The sequence below is a fragment of the Harpegnathos saltator genome, unplaced genomic scaffold, assembly GCF_003227715.2.
Source record: "Harpegnathos saltator strain DR-91 unplaced genomic scaffold, Hsal_v8.6 scaffold8, whole genome shotgun sequence".
NCBI lineage: Eukaryota > Metazoa > Arthropoda > Insecta > Hymenoptera > Formicidae > Harpegnathos > Harpegnathos saltator.
In genome coordinates this window covers 917501-940631 of record NW_020230648.1, presented here as the reverse complement: position 1 = coordinate 940631, position 23131 = coordinate 917501, and the positions used below count along the sequence as shown (strand labels likewise).

The 23131-nt window shown below is 36.9% G+C and overlaps 3 protein-coding genes across 6 annotated transcripts; 1 reads left to right on the top strand and 2 right to left on the bottom strand.

Moving 5' to 3' along the window:
- The first annotated feature begins 6432 nt into the window (after nt 1-6432).
- On the top strand, nt 6433-11819 carry HBS1 (translation elongation factor EF-1alpha (GTPase) HBS1). The gene is made up of 9 exons (XM_025306745.1): nt 6433-6790; nt 7022-7087; nt 7175-7468; nt 7575-7613; nt 9307-9859; nt 10061-10290; nt 10404-10599; nt 10670-10875; nt 10960-11819. The coding sequence occupies exons 1-9, from the start codon at nt 6748-6750 to the stop codon at nt 11412-11414; spliced, it is 2082 nt and encodes a 693-aa protein (XP_025162530.1). The 5' UTR covers nt 6433-6747; the 3' UTR covers nt 11415-11819.
- A 197-nt stretch (nt 11820-12016) lies between these two features.
- On the bottom strand, nt 12017-12902 carry LOC105190374 (selenoprotein K-like). The gene is made up of 4 exons (XM_011153102.3): nt 12694-12902; nt 12527-12611; nt 12324-12395; nt 12017-12235 (listed from the first exon to the last, which is right to left on the bottom strand). Exons 1-4 carry the CDS (start codon nt 12710-12712, stop codon nt 12142-12144), a joined length of 270 nt encoding a protein of 89 aa, XP_011151404.1. The 5' UTR covers nt 12713-12902; the 3' UTR covers nt 12017-12141.
- A 673-nt stretch (nt 12903-13575) lies between these two features.
- On the bottom strand, nt 13576-21698 carry Cyp4aa1 (Probable cytochrome P450 4aa1). 4 transcript variants are annotated; one of them, XM_011153100.2, is made up of 8 exons: nt 21494-21697; nt 21244-21341; nt 19014-19182; nt 18511-18888; nt 15183-15249; nt 14515-15056; nt 14153-14332; nt 13576-13837 (listed from the first exon to the last, which is right to left on the bottom strand). In XM_011153100.2, the coding sequence occupies exons 3-8, from the start codon at nt 19159-19161 to the stop codon at nt 13665-13667; spliced, it is 1488 nt and encodes a 495-aa protein (XP_011151402.1). In that variant the 5' UTR covers nt 19162-19182; nt 21244-21341; nt 21494-21697; the 3' UTR covers nt 13576-13664. The 4 variants fall into 4 exon arrangements, with proteins under 4 accessions (XP_011151402.1, XP_011151400.1, XP_011151403.1 ...); XM_011153098.2 differs by lacking the exon at nt 21244-21341 and having other exon boundaries at nt 21494-21698; XM_011153101.2 differs by lacking the exon at nt 21494-21697 and having other exon boundaries at nt 21244-21487.
- Nucleotides 21699-23131: the final 1433 nt, after the last annotated feature.

Sequence of the window (23131 nt, the reverse complement as noted above, 5' to 3'; positions counted from 1 at the left end):
CAGTGGAGTAGAGAAGCATTAAAAGCCATCCAATCCGCCCGATTCTGATTGGGTGGCTCCAGACAGCACAAGATCTCCTAAGAACATCCCAGGGACGTCCTGAGGATGAAGAAACATCCCGAGGTCATCTTTAGGACATACTCTGAATGTTTCTTGGATACCTGTGTTATCATTCTACAATACGTGTCGTAAGTTGTAAGTCGTAAAAATTGGCGAATCACAGTCGATTATTACAAAAATAATCGGCTATAATTGGTTAGTTCTTACGGCTTACGACTTACGACACGTATTGTAGAATGACCTTTAGAGACCTTCTACAATATAAAGCAATTAGTCAAAAGCCGTAAGCAAATTGACCAATCACATTTGATTATTTTTTAAATAATCGACTGTGGTTGGTCAATTTGCTTACGGCTTATGACTAATTGCTTATTGTAGGAGGGATATGTCCAATTAATGATTAAAATATTGTTGATAATATTCGAATATTTCTAGAATATTCGATAAATAAATTGAATATTATTAATGAATTACGTATATTCCAAAAATATACGAAAAATAATATACTACGAAAAATATTATAGGGATATTCTCAGTATATTAGATATATCTATAGTATATTTAGTATGAAAACAGTATATACGAATAATATCATGTGCTGTGTGGGATAACAAAAGGCTTTACTTTCATCTTATTCAATGCAATATTTTTTCACAATACAACTTAATAACCACAAAATTTAACTTCACATAACGGTCCCTTTCACAGCATTCGCAAAACTCTCACATCACAAAACTTTATCACAAAATTTAACTAAGCACAAAACTCGATCTTAACGCTCCCGATAATATTTCATAGGCGAAACACTCCTTCAGAAAATCGAAAAGGCAACGATTTGAACTCCGAAATACTATTATGCGATAAACACGTGAAACTTCACTCAGCACTCCCAACAGTTTAATTTTCTTGACATTAACTTTTGACAGCTACTTGACGATATTTGATTGCACCGTACAAATATACGAAATTTACTTTCGGTAGCTCGGTAAACGTATATTGGCGTACAAACCAATCACAACGTTTCGTTCGAAACTGAACGTAAGAAAAAATTCCCGAAATTTTTCTCGACACTGTCGACGAATAACATTCATTTCCAACAAATATTGAACGATGCTATGCCATAGTTTGATACTAATGATAATTTATATGCGAGACTCGATCGGTGAGTTGGAAACGTGAAGCTCGATGTCGCGAAATCCAATCTGCCATTATAACAGGCGAACGCGCGAGACTTAACTCGGCATTTTGACGATTCTTACTCCACAGAATATTTACTTCCCGCGACTATTTAACATTCTGCCGTGACATACGCACGAAATTTACTTTCGACACTCCCAATAACGATGTTTGAGACGCAAGACCTAACTCCGGTGAGTCAAAATCACGAGGAAACACGGACAACAGCTTTTTGCATCCAACACCGTCCTGTAACCCGCGCTATACTAATCAAATACCAATTGTGGCTGTGAATAGCTCAGCGATTGAATAGCCGAGCTAGCCAATTACAGTGATCCATTTTCTGATCAAACTGGCGCTAACTTCGAATTTCAGATACTTGAGCGAAATGCTCAAGATTTGATATTCGAAATATTAACATTATTATCAAGAAAAATTTTTTAACATTGTCGGAAGTTCATGTTCTCAGGATCCTCATTATGTCTTTATATATCATACAGGATATGCCACACATTAAAGTATCACGGATCACCCAATCTCTGTGTGAGACGTCATCCTGGTCTGCGTTTTGCATTTATGTAGATGGGTCTTTAGACAAGCTCACTTTAATAAGGGCCAGTTGTTCCAACTTCTTAGTAAGTTAACTGATAGTTAAATCATATGTTTGTCTTCGTTTTTCCTTCAACTTAGATAAAAACAGAGATATGATTTAATTACCCAGACAGTACACGGATGTCCATTGGACGTCCATTATATGTCCATTTTTTTTACAAAAGACGTTCATAGAGGCCCATCTATGTAGACTGCGTTCCGAAATTCACTGTCAGCACTGAAAATACATAGTTTGTGTCACGTATACCATAGAATTTCAGTGCTAGCAGTGAATATCGGAACGCAGCCCTAGACGAGCCTTAAGGCTCGTCTACAATAGCTGTAAGAATATGGCTGTAAAGGTCATTCTACAATACGTGTCGTAAGTTGTAAGCCGTAAGAATTGACGAATCACAATCAATTATTATAAAAATAATCGCCCATAATTGGTCAATTCTTACGGCTTACAACTTACGACACACATTGTAGAATGACCTTAAGGCTAATATAAAGGCTCGTCTACAATAGCTGTAAGAGTAAAGCCAGCGGCATACGGTGCTTGTTTTCGTGCTGGATTGCTCGCTGGATGAAAATATTGCGTTCTGATTGGTACATTTCCGAAGATGGGTGGAAATGCACCAATCAGAACGCAGTATTTTCATCTAGCAAGCAATCCAACACGAAAACAAGCACCGTGTGCCGCTAGCTTTAGGCTGTAACGTAAGCTGTCAGCCTGTCAGCGAATGAAAATATTTAGCGTGGTCTACAATGGCAGTAAGCAGTAAGAAGTAAGCGTAAGCGGTAAGAAATAAACCAATCACAGTCGATTGTGACAAAAATAATCAACTGTGGTTGGTCCATTTCTTACTGTTCACGCTTTCTTCTTAAGGCTCGTCTACATTAGCTGTAAGAGTAAGGCTGTAAGCAGAGAGAAGAATGAGAGCGGCCACCGGCCGTATTTCGGGGGATACGGCTAGGCGCATTTCAGATACGCCATCTGACCAAAATGCGCCTAAACTACGTCCGCTAGGCGCACTTTCGCGGTGATAAAAGTAAAATGCGCCTAGGTTCGTGTCCGTACTACTTCCATGCAATGGATAGTAGATTAGAAAAAGACAGACAATCGTTCCGTCTTTGTCTCACTACTGAGCGGCGCGCGGCAGTAAACACGAGGTAGCGGCGATCTTATCGCTAAGCGAACATCTCTCCGCTTTTCTTTCATCTTTCACGCTCCAGAGCATCAAAAGACGCGGTAGCGTCTCGTGTTAAGGGAACGTGCGAAGCGAGGAATTATTTTTCACGCACGCGAGGTAACACATGGGAGACTAGACGAGCGTCGACATATTATTTGTTTCTTTTCCGCTCGTCTAGCTTATTGACTGCGTGAGCCGCGAGATTTTTCTCGCTACTCCTATACCTCGCTCTTTCTCTCTCTCGCTCGTTCTTTCTCTCTCTCGCGCACTTGCTCGCTCTTCCTCTCTTCTCGTGTTCTTACGGCTTGATTAAATATATTAATTAGATGACAATATATATATAAATAAATGACACATATATAGTGTACATGTATATAAAGAATATTTAGTATTAATGCACAAATAAAGAAGAGAGAATTATAATGAGAGACGGAAAGTTAATAGAAATCCACTCTTAGCCAATATATACATCTTTTAAAAATGATTTGTTATTAAAGTATATGACAGAATAATTTATTTATGCTAATAAATTTAAATTAAAAATTAAATGAAATGTTATTTGTTTTGTAAAAGATATTCCATTGTTACATTTTTCTTTTCGTAGCAAAAATAAATTTAGTCTAGTAAAAAAAGAAATTAGTTTTATTATCATATTTCAATTACGACTTTATTATTTAATTTTACGAATAGACAACGTGCATATTGTTGCTCAACGGAAACCGCGAGAAAATGGTGATCTCCGTCAAAAAATAAATGCAAACTTTTTAATAATATAATAATTTTTTTACGTAAGTGTTTGTTTTTATAGTATAACCTGTTGAATTTTATTAATTATTAATTCAGCATGTTATAGTATAAAAAATATATTTTAATATAAAAATTAATGTAATATTAATTGTTTGCATTTGCAAGAAATATGGATAGAACAGGATAGGTTGCAATGATACATAGGAAGAAAAAAGATAGATGGATAAATAGATAGATAGATAGATAGATATAGAGATAGATATAGATGGATAAATAGATAGACAGATAGAAAGATAGATAGATAGATAGATAGATAGATATAGAGAAATGGATAGATAGATAGATAGATAGTATAGAAAAAACGATAAATAGAAATAGAAATATAATAATTATTATTATTATTAATGTTTTCAGTTTCAAGAGAACATTCGCTTAAACGTAAGTCTTACTTAGATTCAGTTTCACGACTTATATTATATTAACCGGAATATATTATACGACTTATATTATATTAACCGGAATATATTATACGATTTATATTATTTTAACCGGAATATAATTCGTTAATATTAGAAATACCGAGCGGTTATTTCTGATCGTTTCTATTCTTTAGATTAATGTCCTGTTTCTTTAAGATTTCTATTTCTATTTATCGTTTTTTCTATACTATCTATCTATCTATCTATCCATTTCTCTATATCTATCTATCTATCTATCTATCTATCTTTCTATCTGTCTATCTATTTATCCATCTATATCTATCTCTATATCTATCTATCTATCTATCTATTTATCCATCTATCTTTTTTCTTCCTATGTATCATTGCAACCTATCCTGTTCTATCCATATTTCTTGCAAATGCAAACAATTAATATTACATTAATTTTTATATTAAAATATATTTTTTATACTATAACATGCTGAATTAATAATTAATAAAATTCAACAGGTTATACTATAAAAACAAACACTTACGTAAAAAAATTATTATATTATTAAAAAGTTTGCATTTATTTTTTGACGGAGATCACCATTTTCTCGCGGTTTCCGTTGAGCAACAATATGCACGTTGTCTATTCGTAAAATTAAATAATAAAGTCGTAATTGAAATATGATAATAAAACTAATTTCTTTTTTTACTAGACTAAATTTATTTTTGCTACGAAAAGAAAAATGTAACAATGGAATATCTTTTACAAAACAAATAACATTTCATTTAATTTTTAATTTAAATTTATTAGCATAAATAAATTATTCTGTCATATACTTTAATAACAAATCATTTTTAAAAGATGTATATATTGGCTAAGAGTGGATTTCTATTAACTTTCCGTCTCTCATTATAATTCTCTCTTCTTTATTTGTGCATTAATACTAAATATTCTTTATATACATGTACACTATATATGTGTCATTTATTTATATATATATTGTCATCTAATTAATATATTTAATCAAGCCGTAAGAACACGAGAAGAGAGGAAGAGCGAGCAAGTGCGCGAGAGAGAGAAAGAACGAGCGAGAGAGAGAAAGAGCGAGGTATAGGAGTAGCGAGAAAAATCTCGCGGCTCACGCAGTCAATAAGCTAGACGAGCGGAAAAGAAACAAATAATATGTCGACGCTCGTCTAGTCTCCCATGTGTTACCTCGCGTGCGTGAAAAATAATTCCTCGCTTCGCACGTTCCCTTAACACGAGACGCTACCGCGTCTTTTGATGCTCTGGAGCGTGAAAGATGAAAGAAAAGCGGAGAGATGTTCGCTTAGCGCATAAGATTCGCCGCTACCTCGTGTTTACTGCCGCGCGCCGCTCAGTAGTGAGACAAAGACGGAACGATTGTCTGTCTTTTTCTAATCTACTATCCATTGCATGGAAGTAGTACGGACACGAACCTAGGCGCATTTTACTTTTATCACCGCGAAAGTGCGCCTAGCGGACGTAGTTTAGGCGCATTTTGGTCAGATGGCGTATCTGAAATGCGCCTAGCCGTATCCCCCGAAATACGGCCGGTGGCCGCTCTCATTCTTCTCTCTGCTTACAGCCTTACTCTTACAGCTAATGTAGACGAGCCTTAAGAAGAAAGCGTGAACAGTAAGAAATGGACCAACCACAGTTGATTATTTTTGTCACAATCGACTGTGATTGGTTTATTTCTTACCGCTTACGCTTACTTCTTACTGCTTACTGCCATTGTAGACCACGCTAAATATTTTCATTCGCTGACAGGCTGACAGCTTACGTTACAGCCTAAAGCTAGCGGCACACGGTGCTTGTTTTCGTGTTGGATTGCTTGCTAGATGAAAATACTGCGTTCTGATTGGTGCATTTCCACCCATCTTCGGAAATGTACCAATCAGAACGCAATATTTTCATCCAGCGAGCAATCCAGCACGAAAACAAGCACCGTATGCCGCTGGCTTTACTCTTACAGCTATTGTAGACGAGCCTTTACAGCTATTGTAGACGAGTCTTAAGACCTGTTATTTTAACGTACAGGGTTTACAGTATTAGACCCGTTATTTCTGATTTTTTACGAATTTATTTCGACTCAAAATGGATTTGATATATATATAGTTGGGTTCTAGTTAGATGGCAGAAGTGAGTCAAAGGTATAAATTTCATATCAGTTTCACACGGAGAAGAAAAGTTTTTATATAAAGTCTACGTTTCAGTTCTTGAAAATTATGAATGCGATTCAACGATGGATAAAGTGAATATTTTAACAATTATCGATATGAGGAAAAATCGAATTTGAAAACACCGAGAAGAGACAATCGATCTTTTAAGAAGAAAAAATTCAATATCGATTCATCGGCCGATGCCTAGTCAACAATTCCATCGTTGATTCCAGCTGTGACTGTCCGTAATTTGTAATTCAGTTGTATATACTCTGTGTGACATGGAAGTTTATAAATAATTTGCGCTCGAGAAAAGCTTTCTCGCTTTACTTCTCTTCTAGACACAAAATTACACTCAAAACATGTCACGACATCGGGACGTCCGTTGCATGAACTATTCCGATGGTAAGCGAGACTTCTGTTCATACGTAATATGTAAATCTCTTCAGTTATCAAATTTATAACGTTTAGACATTATTTCTACATTAATTCTTTCTTTTATTTTTAATCAGTGAGTTCGTTATTGCGCTAGCTATAAGCTTACGATTGGCAATATTTATAAGTTTTATATCCTTTAAGTTTTGTATGATATAACTCTTGAAATTTTACAAAATTATGAAAATATGTTTTGTGCAGAGTACGATGGTTATGATGACGTTTATGGGCATTCAGTAGAGGATGATTACTGTGTATCACCTAGTGGTAAATTCTTTAACATTGCTTCATGCATCTCTTGATTGCCATTTTAATAAGATATGATCCTATGCTAATTACAATTTTGATGTACAGCACAGCAGTTTCTTTTTGATCGAAGCAAGCAACAAAACATTGCTTCATTCATCACAGAACCAGATATAGTTGAAGACAATGAGGACATTGAGGTTTCAGCGTCACCTGATGAGAAATGTAGTCTCTCTGAGTTGGAAAAAGCAAAGTTGATGTCTTGCATGGAATCAATCAGAAATGTTATAGGCGATTCTGTGACTGAATCTAAGCTACGAGAGCATATTATTGCATCAGATTATGATACAGAAGTAGCACTCAATACCATCTTACATGAGTCTTCCCCAAAAAGTATCAGTGGTATGTTTATTATATTTTTCTTTCAGTGAATATATATAATTATTTGATATAGATATCATGATTGATGGATGGTTTAATACAAAGAAATCTTGAAATATATTTACAGATCTGGCAGTGAACAAGGAACGATCAGGACCCCATCCAGGTATATATTGCATAAGATTATATTTCTTCTATTTTAAGATATTTTAATTATATATGGTATATTGTTACTATAATATATTGTTATATATAATATAGTGCATATATTTTTATTATTAATCTATTTGCTGGAACAATTTTAATGACCTCATACATTTGTTCTTTTTTGTGTTTCATGTGCTGTACCGGACTTCATCGGTAAGGTAAGGTGTTTCAGTTGATAAGCTTAACACATTTTTATTCACGATACCTAAACTTTCCTTCAAGAAGGAATATAATTCACCTGAAGATTGTGCTTCCACTACATCTTGTTCCAATAGCATAGACGATTTAAGAAATGTCAAACGTTCTCCCACAACTTTTTCATCATTAGCTGGACTCACTTTTAATAATCATACACAATCTGTAAATTTAAATATAACGAAGACACCACCGCGGCATAACGCGGACTCACAGTCCTTCAGTTCTTTAGCTGCCTTAACCGCGCACCACTTGCAAAAATCTAGTCCAACTGATGACAAGGAACTTCTCGAGAGAGAACAATCGCCGAATTTGCAATTTGTCATTCCTAAATTGTCAATTACGGATAACAGCGAGGCAACGAAAAATAAATCTCTATTAAAATCCTCCGAAAGACAGTTGGTATACAACAGTAACTTGAATAAATATTCGGTGGATTTACTACAGACAGATTTCTCAAACATGAATATTCTTTCGAAAAATGACGTCGTGATGGACGTGAGATTGGAAAAACAATTGCAAAATCCAATGACTGCTATAAACGACATACGTTCTCCATCGCCTGACAGTTGCGTGATCGACTTGACTATTGCTTTGAAAGAGGCAAAACTCCTGACCGACAGCGCTTTTGGCAATTCGGTTGCGTCGGGAAAGTTTTATCGCGATGCACCTAATTTGGAGATATATATGAAGAATGGAACCGATGTAATAATACCGAATATGTTACCAATAACTTTAAACTTGGGTTCCTTAAGACATGTTAAGCTTTGTTATACAAAAAAACATATTTCCATGTTTGGAAGAACCTTATGCAGAAAATGGAAGACGAGAAAACCAATTCTTAAAGTTCTCGTACAGAATCGTGAGACGGTTGAGCCTTTTGACTTCTCTATTCCGTATCACAAAACAAATCGGTCTCAATAATTAACGAAGTATAGATAGAGTATGTGAACTATAACACGGATTAACGACGTTGATTTTAGAGATTTTAGATTTAAGTTCAGCATATTTTATCGATCATTTACTTTTATCTCTCTAACGGTTATATAAGTTGTTCTATTTTAGCCTTAATTTTTGAATTTGAAATACTGCCGTATAGTGTATGACGGATGTGTTGTATTTGTATATTTTGGATTTTGAGGAAATACGTAAAGTATTATACAAAACCGGATGAATTATAATACTTATTAATTATATTGATTCCAATTATACATAGTTTCGAATATTAATTTACCAAGGAAAGTTATATACAGTGATATATATACATAATACAATTTGCAAATCGTACAAATTATATATGATATGATTATATTTAATTATATCAGATGTACAATTCTGTTATGTTTATACGTTATTTTTGTGCTTACATTAACAATATAATTATTTACTACAAAAGACTCATTTTCATGCTTCCTTCTGCACACGACTAACATGGCTGAGAACGCATTTCACAACAGGTAACAAATTGTCATCCAAGTCCGCTCTGCAAGTCACGACATCATCTACAGTGAAGGTCGTACCGGCCGGAATGAGGCCCGTAGTGAAGGGTTTTGACTTGAGCGGCGTAGAGAACACTGATCTATTAAGCCCGCGGTGCCAGAGCCCGTCGTCTGATCGGAACAGTCCAGAGATCAAGAGCAAGGAAGATATCATACAGAAGGAAAAGAAAGGATTTTCCTCGAAGACGAACAGCCCGCGATGCCAGTCGCCCGTGTCGGGACATGTGACGCCGGAATTGGACGCTAAGGTGAAGTCAAACGCGTCCAATGAAGAGAAGGTTGTGGACGTTCAGGCAATATATAAAAACAAGCGGGGCGACAGTAAAGAGCAGCTTCACTTGGTGGTCGTGGGACATGTAGATGCCGGAAAGAGTACTCTGCTCGGCCGATTGCTCTGCGACTTGGGTCAAGTGCCGTCGAGGCTCATTCATAAGTATCAGCAAGAGAGCAAGAAGATAGGGAAACAGTCGTTCGCATACGCATGGGTGCTCGATGAGACCGGCGAGGAAAGGTAATCATAGGTTTAGAAAAGATAATTGGTTGAACGTGCTTTTTTTTTCCTTTCCTTTTTCTTTTCTTCACAAAGTGATCGTAGAAAAAGATACATATATATATATAAATTAGACAAATACTAAAAAAAAAATGCGATTATACAACCGTCAAATTTCACAAAGTCTCAAATTTCACAAAGTTCACAGAACATATTTCACAGGGAACGTGGAATTACAATGGATATAGGCCATTCAAAGTTCGAGACTGATACAAAGTCCATTACCCTGCTGGACGCACCTGGCCACAAGGACTTCATCCCGAACATGATAACTGGCGCCACGCAGGCGGACGTAGCTCTGTTGGTGGTTGACGCGACCAGAGGCGAGTTCGAGACTGGATTCGACAGCGGAGGTCAAACGCGTGAGCACGCACTATTGTTACGTTCTTTAGGTAATTTAATCCATGTTCCTGTTATCTGTTGTTAAATTGTCAAGTATGGATATATCAACGTGCGGACATTAGATTTACTAACACGTTTTGTTCTATTTTGTTGGATTTTTTAGGTGTGTCGCAGCTGGCGGTGGTCGTGAATAAGATGGATACTGTAAACTGGTCAAAGGACAGGTTCAATGAAATCGTCGATAAGATGAGTGTGTTCCTGAAACAGGCTGGCTTCAAGGACACCGTCACTTTTGTGCCTTGCAGCGGTTTATCCGGCGAGAATATAGTAACGAAACCGAAGGAGCAACTTTCTAGCTGGTAACCGTGACTTGATCTTGATAAATGGTGTGTTTAATTTGAAATCATTTCTCACCAAGTGACTCCGCAGGTATATCGGACCTACTCTAGTCAGTGTAATTGATAATTTCAAATGCCCAGAACGACCTGTAAATAAGCCATTCCGTTTCTCGGTCAATGATATATTCAAGGGTACTGGATCTGGCTTCTGCGTGTCCGGTCATATTGAAACAGGCATGGTATCTTTAGGCGATAAAGTTTTAATACTACCTCGAAACGAAGTCGCCATTGTTAAAGGTCTATATCGAACGTTGACCTGCCACCGAGCCACGTCGCGATGTTTTCAAAGGGAACTGACACTTTCGAAATGTCATTTTCCAGGTCTTCAATCAGACGAAGTCTCGACTACAAACGCATTCGCTGGCGATCACGTTGCCCTGACTTTAGCGGGCATCGAACAACAGAACGTGAGCATCGGCGACATCATTTGCAATCCGCAGAACCCGGTGCCGGTGACCACGTGCTTTCAAGCGCATGTGGTTGTATTCGCGATAGCAAAACCGATCACCAAGGGGCTACCGGTGGTGATGCATCAGCAATCGCTGGTACAGCCGGCAGTCATCACAAAACTGATCGCACAGCTTCACAGAAGCAACGGCGACGTGATCAAGAAAAAACCGCGTTGTCTGCCGAAGAACTCGAGCGCGATTATTGAGGTCGCGATGCAGAACCCGGTCTGCATGGAATTATACAAGGATATTAAGCAGCTAGGTAGAGTTATGTTGCGATTGGAAGGTACCACCATTGCGGCGGGTCTGATCACGAAGATCTTATAATTCTCATAGAAATGATCATATATATGAACGGAATCTCGAATCTACAGTGTGATCTTATCACATCGGATATAGAGATTTGCTTCGATCTAACAGGTATACAAAGCTATTGTATTTATACATCACATACACACACACAAACATGAACACAAAGTCTCGCTAGATTATACCACTTTATTTCATTTACAATAATACAGAAGACTTCGCTTGTCAGACTTCGTTTTCTTAATTAATATATACCTTAATATATACACAATTTCTTAATTAATATACATACAATTGTAAATATAAAATAATTATCGGATATATTAATGCACATCCGACGATTCTTTTTATTTATAATCGTTTATAATATTTTAATGAATATGTAAGTTCGGTAGGTGTTCAATAAAGGATATCGTTATATTATTTTCATGGGTGATTATTGCTTTTTGTATTATTTAAATGTATTGCTCAATAAGAGAAAAATGTATTGTTGAATCTTGTTAAAGAGATAATTTTTACATTCTATATAAAACAAATAAATAATGCTCCATGAAACTTATAGAAACTTATTCTGTAAAAAAATATAAAAAGTTAAAGATTCATAGCAATTGTTAGAAATCTAACTTTAATAAGAATGATTTATTACGATTGGATAGATAAAGTCATCTTATATAACAAAGATCGTGCAGAAATTGATGCGAAACATAGTCTTGAATTCAGTTTTTCGATTATCTCTTAAGCCTATTCATTTCGCACAACTGCTGCAACCTCCAAAAAATGGAATGTCAACATTGTTTCCTGTATTGGGTCTACCAAGTCTACGGGTAGGAGGATGCAGCCTATGCAATAAATAATCATTGAAATTAATACCTCTTTTAGGTTAAGTTTATCACTTGATTTGAATGTTATTTTATGGGGATACATTACCCAGAACTTGACCGGAAACTTGTAGATTGACCACTTGCTTGGTTCATATTAGGATTAATCAATGTTTGAAAGCTGTCTCCATCATGTCCATTGCATCATACATGAAAAGAAAGGACACAAGTTTATTAGTGAATCCAAAATTTACATTTTAAACTTTGATTTCAACTTTATTCAGTTATTATTGCATTCGTTATTTCACTTACAACATAATGACCATGTAGATTAATCCTGTGAAAAGCCCAAAGATTCTCCTCAAACTCCATGGAATAGAGTTCACTACGCTACCGTCTATAAGCAAATTATCGTGTATATGATATAAGGATATATTTTCTAGTCATGATATGCATAAGGTTAGGTTAAAGTATATTACCATCTGTCACATAGACCATGTTTGAAATAGAACGTCGAACTCTTGTTGAAAAGTGTCAATAGAGATATGAAGTTCACTTTTAACTTGTCAAATTTCGTAACGTATTCTCTGTACGTGATGACAATGTTTAGTTCGCAATCACGTACTGACCAACTGACAACCTTCTAACGTACACGTCAGACGCAAATGACAACAGTGGTGGGGATGAGATTACACGGGTGGTCCTGTTAGTGGTCTCCTTATCTGCTGCGCTGTGTTAGAGTAGAATAGACATATATTTGAGATCTAGTGAAAGAGAGAAGGAACTTTGCGAGAAAGTATATTAGAGAAATAAATATGGAAATCAGTGCCATCTGATAACTCAAGTTTAACTTATTTCTTATGATTATTATTATCATTATGATTACATCATGATTCGTTACAAAAAGATTACACACAATTTCATATATATATATATATATATATATATACTGTACATACATTTATTGCGTATTTGCACTTTTTATTTTTTTTAATGAAAAGATAGAATTAAGAAAATGGAGTTAATAATAATTCTTTGTTATCAGTTGATATCGAAGATATAATTTCGAAACTGCATTGATAAGAAAACTAAAAGAATAATGAGACTGATCAAACATTTTTTTCGCATTTAATTCTATAAGAAATTTCCGCATAATTGTATGTTGAATTCGGTCATGCTTCGCATTTATCCAATAAAATATAATGACAATATTTAATTTAAAGTTGATGATTTCTCGTCAATGACTTATAATATGGCATTTATAAAACTAGCTTTTCCTTCAGCTGGATTTACTCCAGATACTTTGAGCATACTTGTTTTTGCAAAGGTAAGCTTTTAAAATACAAAGTCGATTTCTTTCCTTTTATTCCTCTCAATGTACAATATAATTATTATCTATTTACAGGGCGCAAAATTATAGTTGGCTCATCAAGCTAATAGCTGCGTTTCGCTAATAGTTGCATTCATCGCGCGGTTTTACTTTGACCCAGAGTCCACCATGTACTCTAATTGTCATTCGAAACTTGGGTATCACTTCTTCCTTCCCGCATATCGATTCCAGTCGACACCTCCTCAATATAGCGCTGATGATCGATTTCATTTCGAGTATGGCGAACTTTTGTCCTGAAAAAGATAAAAATAAGTGTGAAGAATAGCCAGATTTATCTTGTATTAGATTGTACAGGTAATCTCAGATTTTTCAAAATAAAACCATTATATTTGTACATCGTTATAATTTTATGAAATAATGTGCATGCCGTTTTCATTTATGATCTTTTGTCATCTTTCGTATGTATTATTTCACAAGATTATAACGATATCAAAACACAGAATTGTTTTATTTTATGTGGGAAAAAATTCAAGATTACTTAACGTACAATCTAGTAGAATCAAGCAAGCATACGATTCGTTTTATTAATTCGTTTTCGCCTCTCTTACCGATACAGTCCCGAGGTCCGGCGCTGAAAGGCAAATAAGCATAAGGATGTCTTCCTTTCGAGTTCTCGGGACTGAAGCGTTCCGGTTTGAAGTCATGGGGATCGGGAAAATGATTAGGCAAGCGATGCGTGGAATACGGCAGTATAAATATACCGCAACCGGCTGGTATTATTTGCTTCCCTGTGCGACACGGTAATAAGTTCAGATTAACTCTTATGTATAAGTCGTTACGTTCAAGTCGTTCTGAAGCCTTTACAGACTCACGTTTCTCGCGAAAGTTTATAGACAATAAACTAGGATTATGAGATCTACTGAAAAGAAAAAAAGTACTGAAGATCATCAAAGGTATCCTCGAATCTCACCTATTCTCACATCTTCTCCAAGTACCCTGGCGAAAAGCGGCACACTGGGATACAGTCTCAACGACTCCTTGATGCACATTTCCAGACACTTCATCTCCTTCAAATCCTGCATGGTGGGCGATCTCCTGTCGTCCCCAAAGATCTCGTCCAATTCGGCGATACATCTCTCTTGCCAATTGCGGTTGAGCGCTAACAGAAAGAGCGTCAACGCGGTACTGGTGCTGACAGACTCCATGCCGGCTAACATGAAGGTGCAGCATTCCTCAATGATGTCCTGCTCGATGAAGGAAGGATTCTTCTCGTTGATCTTAATCATGTATTCGAGCAAGGTTATCTTCTTGATCGGCGCATCCGACTCATCTTCGACTATCAAGGAACTATTCTTCTGAAGAAACTCCTGTTTCTCCTTCATCTTCCTGCAGCAGAAGTTGATGAGATTCTTCTGTTGCTGCTGCTCCATTTTACCGGCCTCCGTCAATCGGTAGATCCAGTTGATCAGCAGCCACGGCCGCACGAATCTTTGTATCGCCATAAATTGGCCTCTGTTGTATGAAATACATAGTGAACATTAATAATCGCCGTATAGATCATGATGCACGTAAGTTACGCGCTCCAATGTCCGTGAAGCTTCACTTAAGCTTCGCTAATTGTGCTGACGTTGCACTCACTTTCCGAACGGCATATCGGCCTTGCTGTTATTGTCTCCTCGACTTGCTGATATACCCAATATGGTCTCTAAAAGAAAAAGGAAACAAGAAATAATGACTAAGCAAATAGTATGGTCAATATTTGACCATCGAGATCAACATTGCCGATCGAATGTTAAAGTACGGCCGATGGAAACTCGAGGAGTAAACATATCTTTTTAAAGACTTAAACAATTTTTAGCGATACGTAGATCCTAAAAATCAACATACGGGTTTTACTCAACCGTATATGTATGTGCCTGTGGAATTTCTCGATTTGTATTTTCGTGCTAATTAGCCGCTTCCTTCGCAAAGGCGTGTGTTTCTGGAAGAAAGAGGACATCCCGTGTGTATTAACGATCGTTCGCGATCCGTATCGATTTTCTCCAAACGACTACGTCGAAAAACAAACGCATCTTTATCGCAGCATATGATGCATACGTCCGTTTGTGCTGCTGTATGCATGCACATTAATAGATATTGTCTCGTAGGCGCAATTAGCGTTTATTTACACTTTATGCGCATTCAATGAAGCACGAAAATACATCTAACCGCAGAAATATTTCAATTCCGTTTTGCAAGTCAAATACACAGCGTGTTCGTTTTCCTTCGATTATGTGAAGCATCGATGAGACACATTGACAAACATTCGAATATTAGGAAAATATTTCAATTAATACACGAATATAGAATATTATGGCTTTTTTCGCAAATTCTTTTCAATTTCTTTATATACATTTTTTTCCCTTTTTATTATAACTTTTAGTACAGGAGTAGAGACTGACAGTAGAATTTGTCCTGCTAAGAACAACAAACAAATTGTTCGATATGGGTTGATGTCGCGTCGTGAATTTATTTTTGAAAACCAATCTGGAATCTAGATTGAGCAGGTCTCTAAATATTGTTGAAATCAGAAATATTGACAGCAAATTTGTAAACAGCAGACGTTAGTCCCCAGAATGTATGGGACGGGACGCATGAAGGTATAACGAAATGCATGGAAATGCAGATAACGAAATGCATGGAACGGCACGAAAATATAACAGATAAAAGTAAGATGTTGACATGTTTCTTATTTTTCAAATTCTATTATTATTTCTACTGTAACATTATATCCGCGTGTACTTTTATAATGTTACACGCATGATTTCCTCAGCGCGATATTTCATGCGAAATATATAAAACAAAGTATTAAAAAAGTAAGATACTGTTATAGCTATAGGACTATTTTGAAAACAACGTTTATTTACAACCATATTATCTGCGCTGATCGATGCATGACAATCGCTGAATCATTTAGTGCATAATAACACATCTTTTCCTGATGATTAGACGATACGTTTCATGTATAACGTTTTGTAATTTCATCGAAATTTGTAACGTTTAATGGAAATGAAAAAGATTTACGCGAGAAAACTGCATTGTTATGACGTAAAACAAATAAACGCGATTCTTCGCAAAAGATCTTATTCTGGTATCTACGTAGGCAGTCTGAAAAGTTCTCGGCCTAACAACGAAAGAAAATTTTTTTTGCCGTGAAATATAATTTTATTTTTCAATATAATCTCCTAAAACTTCAATATATTTATTCCAACGTTTTTCCAATAATTCAATACCATTATTAAAGTGTGATTCCGGAAGGTCTGCAAAATATCCATCCACGGCTGCAATAGTTCCGTCATTTGATGTAAAATGCTTTCCAGTCAGGAATTGTTTCAGGTTTGGAAACAGATAACAGTCAGAGGGAGCCAAACCTGGTGAATACGCTGGATGTTCAAGCAATTCGTACTTTAATTCGTTGAATTTTGCCATTGTCAAAACACTTGTGTGAACACGTGCATTGTCTTGATGGAAAACGATTCTTTTCTTCTTTAAAGCAGGTTTTTTCTCACGAATTTTTGCATCCAATAGATCCAAAAGGTTACAATAATATTCAGATTTAATCGTTTTATCTTTCTGAAGAATAATCGATCAACAAAACACCTTTGTAATCCCAAAAAACTGTTGCCATAACCTTTCCTGCTGATGGAACCGTCTTTGCTTTCTTTGGTGCACGTCCACCGGCTTCAATCCATTGTTTCGACTGTTCTTTTCGTTCTGGTGTATAATGGTGGATCCAAGTTTCATCAATAGTTATGAAACGACGCTTGAAATCCATTTTATTTTGCTTAAAACGATCCAAACACGCTTAAGAAATACGCATTCAAATGCGTTTTTGGTCAATTGTTAGCAAATGCGGCACCCATCTTGCACAAAGCTTTTTCATATGTAATTCTTCATGCAAAATATTTCCAATTCGTTCTTTTGAGATGCCTATGGCCTCAGCTATTTCACGCATTTTCACTCGTCGATCATCTAACATCATATAATGGACTTGTTGAATGTTTTGTGGTGTTATAGCAGTTTTTTGATGATCTTCGCGTGGATCATCGTCGAGGCTTGTACGACCAGATTTAAAAGAGTAGCCCATTTTTTCATAGTGGAAAGTGAAGGTTATGCATCCTTATATACTTTTAACAATTTCGGATGAATTTCTGTTGGTGTTAAACCATCCAAAACAAAAAATTTAATCACTGCACAATATTCAATCTTTTCCATTTTAAAAAAGACAATGACATGTCAATATTAAACTGGTGCTACTACTCGAATGACTTGACAGATCGAAATAAAATTTGACATGGGTTTATATCAAGGATGCCACTTTCCAATACAATTATAGTTTCTAATGCCATCTATGTGTCAGGCCGAGAACTTTTCAGACTGCCCTCGTAGTAGAGATGTGCGAACTATTCGAATTCGAATCCAAATCCCTATGATTCGAACCCGAATAATACGAATAGGAATCAAATACATTATTGTTTGCGTGCATCAGCTATAAAACAGGACATCTGGGTTTGTATGTTTGAACCCTTAACTTGCAATTAACTTGACTTATAATTAACAACTTAATTATAAATTACTTGAAATATTTAAATATATATTTTACTTTAAGATGATATTACATTATCAATATTCTCTTTCATATTAAAATCTTCCATCATTATTTGCATGTTTAATAGTCATGTTAAATTTTTTAATGATTCGATTCGATTTCATTCGATTCGATTCGAATTCGAGTGAAATTTCATAGATCCGATTCGATTCGAATTCGAATTTAAAAAATGAGATTCGATTCGATTCGATTCGACATAAAAATTCTTGATTCGCACATCTCATGTATCTAGCCTAGCATTCTCGCATCGAAGATAGGGCAAAAATTCCCTGTGAAAATGACGGAGTTCAAAACGAATAAAAAAGAATGATGCATTACCGAGCAATATGTCGTAGACGGAATTGTTAATGAACACTGTGAGATTCACTTCCTCGCCATTCCTCTCGAGCAGCTTGTTGACTAGATGATCGGCGCACTCGCTGAACGTCGCTATGAAACTCTTGAGTACGTGAAGATGAAACGCCGGTTGCAAGATTTTCCGGTGCACCTTCCACTTGTCGACCTCCAGCGAGATGAGACCCTTGCCAATGAAATTATTGAGCAGCCTGTAGAAGCCTACCTTGCGTGTGTGCTTCATGCTGCTGAGCACTACCTGGATGTCCTCCGGTTCTATTAGCACGACATACGGCAAGAATATCACCCATATCCGGAAAATGCGACCGTAATCTGACTTTTCGTTCGCGAACCTCTGCATTACTAAAACGAAAACGCGACAGTTGTCCTAAGTACGTTATTCGTCATAAAGAAAACAACTCACTTAAGAACGATTAATCTCGGACGATTACGTTCGTTTTTCTTAATTAACGACGTTGATTACTCACAGTTTTTCTCGAGAAGAGCGTTCGCGTTGCCCAGTATAGGCACGGTTTTCGGTCCATTAAGGGTGAAGACAAATCTGTAGATTCTCACGTAGTCCCACAACGTGTACAGGGCGTAGATAACAAATAGGAAGGTAACGTACATCCACATCTCGCCTGGCGTGCGATTCAACTACAATTACGAAACATTGCAATTTGGCATTAGTAGAAACGGATGAGAAATCGCGATGAAATGATGAGAAGATGCATTTTCGAGAAGGCTCTTGGTCTCTCTATCAATTAATTCATATTTCAAATTGTCAGACACGATAAGAACATTTTATGACGGAATTCCATTAAAATCACTTGCCACTTAGACCAAGCGTGCTAAAAGGATGTGCAAATAAGGATGAAACGAGAAGTGTCTCGCGTATGTGACTACTTCAGCTTTGTTTAACATATCTTTCCTCTGTCTCTCTCTCTCTCTCTCTCTCTCTCTCTCTCTCTTTCGTTTCTCGGCAGTCTGTGCAGGATAGCACGTGAGCGGGAAATAAAACATAATTAATTCTCGTGCATTCAAGATGCATGTCATAAACGCGCATCATGACTGTCGTAAAAGTGTAACTTAACGAGACAATGAGGAAATTACTATTAATATTTTAAACGTATTTATAACTGACATTTATTATTTAAGCTTCTTAAAAATTGATGCTATAATTATAACCTAAGCAATACAAAGCTAAACTGCATTACAAATGGTACATATAATGGACGAGAAAACATAATACATACACACGTAATTTACAAAAAAGAGAACATACACACAGATAAAGATATATTAATACGATGCATTTTATCGTTTTATCGATTTATTGTTGATTTGCTCGGCATCGCAAATAATATCGTCCTATTTGACAACGAGAGAAGTTCGCTCGTCACATTCCACGAGGAGAGTTTATTTTCTCGCATTAACAATTCAGGATAGCAAGTCTGTTAATTGACGTGTCGAGGTATGCAAGTGGAGTGCTGCGCGAGTATATCGATCGCATAGCAATAAGCTTCGCTACGAGGGAGGTATCGATCAAAGCGCTTTTCTAATATCTTTTCACTCGTTAAGCTAGTATTTTAATAGCAGCATTTCGACAAGTTTTTTTACGGCATTTAGTAGCGAGGAAATCTTCAAGAATATCTGTTAGAGGAGCGAGCAAAGTGTATAAGCAATTAAAAAAATCTGCTCTTAATAAATATTTATACAATATGAGCGTCTGGTGCACTTGATTCTCGGGTGATTTTCGGCTCGATAGGTCCACAACACGTGTTAGTCTTCGTGATCGTGACGAGAATCAACTCTGATTTGAATCGTCGAAAATCCAGCAGCGTCTTGAAAGATTTCACGGCCGCACACGCGATATTTTACGGATCGATCGATGCACAAACCGACGATGCGAATACCTATGCAACAACACGATGTAGAAAAATTCGAGGCGATTATAATTGAAAAACGCGCGATTTGACATCAGCTAACAGACTTCCACATTCTTGCATACCGCCTGCGTATTTATATGCCGGTAAATGAGCCAGCCTCCCTCCATCGCAAAGTCACTTACAGCCCGCAAAAGGTGCGTAGAATCGATGTTGCTTCGCATCACACGCACCGCATGAATATTCTTCTGTATCTCTTGACATAGTCGAATATTTGAATTTCCTCTTAACGCGTTCGACTCCTCGCGATTCTTATGACAATGTTGACTCTCTTCGACGTGTCACCAACGTCCACTGACATCGAAATTGATAAGTTCTCGCAAACGTCACCGCCGTTTGTATTTGCTTTTTATTCTTATTCAGTGCGTGTACTACCGCGTGTACACTACGTACGACATTTATTCAAGTTGCGCAATACTACTACATTGCGAGAAAGCTCGCTTTCATTCGATAGCTTCAACGTTAGTTTTGTAAGTTGAACTTTTCATAACGTTAAGCGTGTTTATAATCGCGCGACATCCGCGCGATGAGATGAGGTGTGGTTTTAGTAGCTCGGATCTTCGCTCGAAGTGACTGTTTGATTACTGAACCACTGGTCACCACACGTACACTGGCTAGTTAATTACATTTTACAACAAAGAGTAAAAACGGAAGTTTTCAAAAGCTGTAGATTTAAGATAATTGCGGCACGAGAAGATAAACGAAACGCGGAGTGATGAAACTATTCGACGATGAAACACTGGAAAATGACAACTGCGTATTTGGTACATACCGTAAGCTCTTCAGGGAACAACGACAATCGGTTATATCATTATCCAAAGTATACCGTGGCGTCACATTTATCTCCTCAGCGTCGTGCAATCGTCCTTGCTAATTCGGCGAAAAAGAATTTGATTTTGCGCAGCACAAGACGCGAAGCGTAAGCAGCATCAGTTGCTCAGGCACCACGCGTTTATGGGAACGATTAATTACATTAATGATCGAATACGATGAACGATACAAGGGGCGGTGTACATCCTCACCTGGGGTAACGTCATGAAAGTGTCATAGTTCCTCGTCATCCACAGAAGAACACCGTCGAGAAGCCTATATTCACGATTGAAACGATCGACCGACTAAACTTTGCTGTCTGTTCGGCGATGGTTTATATAGATAGACCTGCTAGCCATGTCTATTGAATGGCAATTCACATCCAAATCACGTATGATGCGTGCAGCTGTGCTTCTCAAATCCGTTGCTTAGCTTCTGGGAGGTGAGGCGTGTTCGCCAAAGAAGATGCATCCTTCTGTTCAGGGCCATGATAGGGCGAAACGGACGTCGGGGAAGGTTATCTTTCAAGGCTATCGACGGTAGATTTATTAATTATACAATCGACGATGAATAAAAACAGGTCTGAGATAATTTCATACGACCTATTCGGCGACCTGTTCTTGCCGCAATCTTCATCCGTTTCGAACGAAGATAGGCCTTTCTGAATGTTTGAGTTTAGGGAGATGTCATTAACGCTACTAACATTGCTATGTTATGGTATTGAAATTACTTTTAGAGCGCGAGCAACACAAATTAATTGACCAACAGTTGGCTGCTATAGATATAGATATTTGGCAATATTTTATGTTGCTTGGGTAATAATAACGAACTCTACGAACAATAATAGTTAACATTATTGCATCATATCGTTGTATACCATTTAACGAACTTATTGGTTTGCGATTCAAAAACACTAGCTGATGAGTTATAGTTTAAACTCCTTTTCAGTCTCAGTATCCTGAAACTTTATTCCCACAGAGAATTATCCATCATATATGCAAATAATAAAACAATGATGTAACATTCAAATGCAATGACACAAAAAGGGTCTGTTTTCCATAGTGATATGTTCATAGTATTTTTAATGTTCATGAAGTTTATCAGCGCTGATGTTACCTATGCACTATCTCGAGAATAATAGTGCTGATAGCACATACCCAGACAGCATCGGACATCCAGTGGATGTACGTTTCACATCCAATTTATGTCCGTATGTCCGATTTACGTCCGTGGACATAAATTGGACATAATAAGGATGTCCTTATTGGACATCGGACCTGTAGGACGTCCGATGTACGTCCATCGGACGTCCTATGTCCGAAGTTGTGACAAACGTACGTCCTATGGACGTCTTTTGTCAAAAAAAATGGACATATAATGGACGTCCATGGACATCCATGTGCTGTCTGGGTAATTATGAATATTGTAGTACATTAACGCTACATCATCTAGCATCACAAATAGTCTTTGGTGTTAAACATTCTAACGGAGTTCCTCAAAGCACTTTTTCGACGTAGCCTTTTCGAGTGTTATCCCCAGATGAATGGAGTTCCCATGCGCATCTTGTAAAAAACTATAGATTTCTATCGAGCTATGATATTACGAGATGAATCGTTAATGCCATTCGTACAGTCAATGCCAAGTGGATGATGTAAAGACATGGTGACCTGCTTATTAACATAACCTGCTCGAAATTCACGATTCTGTAGGACACGTAACTGACTAGACACCCACGTGAAATAGAAAGTAATACATTGTACTAAAAGTGAAATTTTCCGTGATCCTTTCGAGTGCTTCAACAATGACAACGTAACATACGATGTTGAAAGCCCATTGGAAAATCGAAATCA

Bases quoted from the DNA above. Each gene is read 5' to 3' on its own strand.
- Cyp4aa1 (XM_011153098.2), bottom strand. From the start codon at position 21,532: ATGACGAGGAACTATGACACTTTCATGACGTTACCCCAG. The intron at 18,889-19,013 runs GTGAGTAATCAA...TTTTCGTTTTAG, and splicing joins CGCTCTTCTCGAGAAAAACT to TAATGCAGAGGTTCGCGAAC. The intron at 14,333-14,514 runs GTGAGATTCGAG...CGTGTCGCACAG, and splicing joins TGGAGAAGATGTGAGAATAG to GGAAGCAAATAATACCAGCC.
- HBS1 (XM_025306745.1), top strand. From the start codon at position 6,748: ATGTCACGACATCGGGACGTCCGTTGCATGAACTATTCCGATG. The intron at 7,088-7,174 runs GTAAATTCTTTA...TTTGATGTACAG, and splicing joins TTACTGTGTATCACCTAGTG to CACAGCAGTTTCTTTTTGAT. The intron at 10,876-10,959 runs GTCTATATCGAA...GTCATTTTCCAG, and splicing joins CGAAGTCGCCATTGTTAAAG to GTCTTCAATCAGACGAAGTC.
- LOC105190374 (XM_011153102.3), bottom strand. The intron at 12,396-12,526 runs GTAAGTGAAATA...TGATGGAGACAG, and splicing joins ATCTACATGGTCATTATGTT to CTTTCAAACATTGATTAATC. The intron at 12,236-12,323 runs GTAATGTATCCC...TTTATTGCATAG, and splicing joins AGTTTCCGGTCAAGTTCTGG to GCTGCATCCTCCTACCCGTA.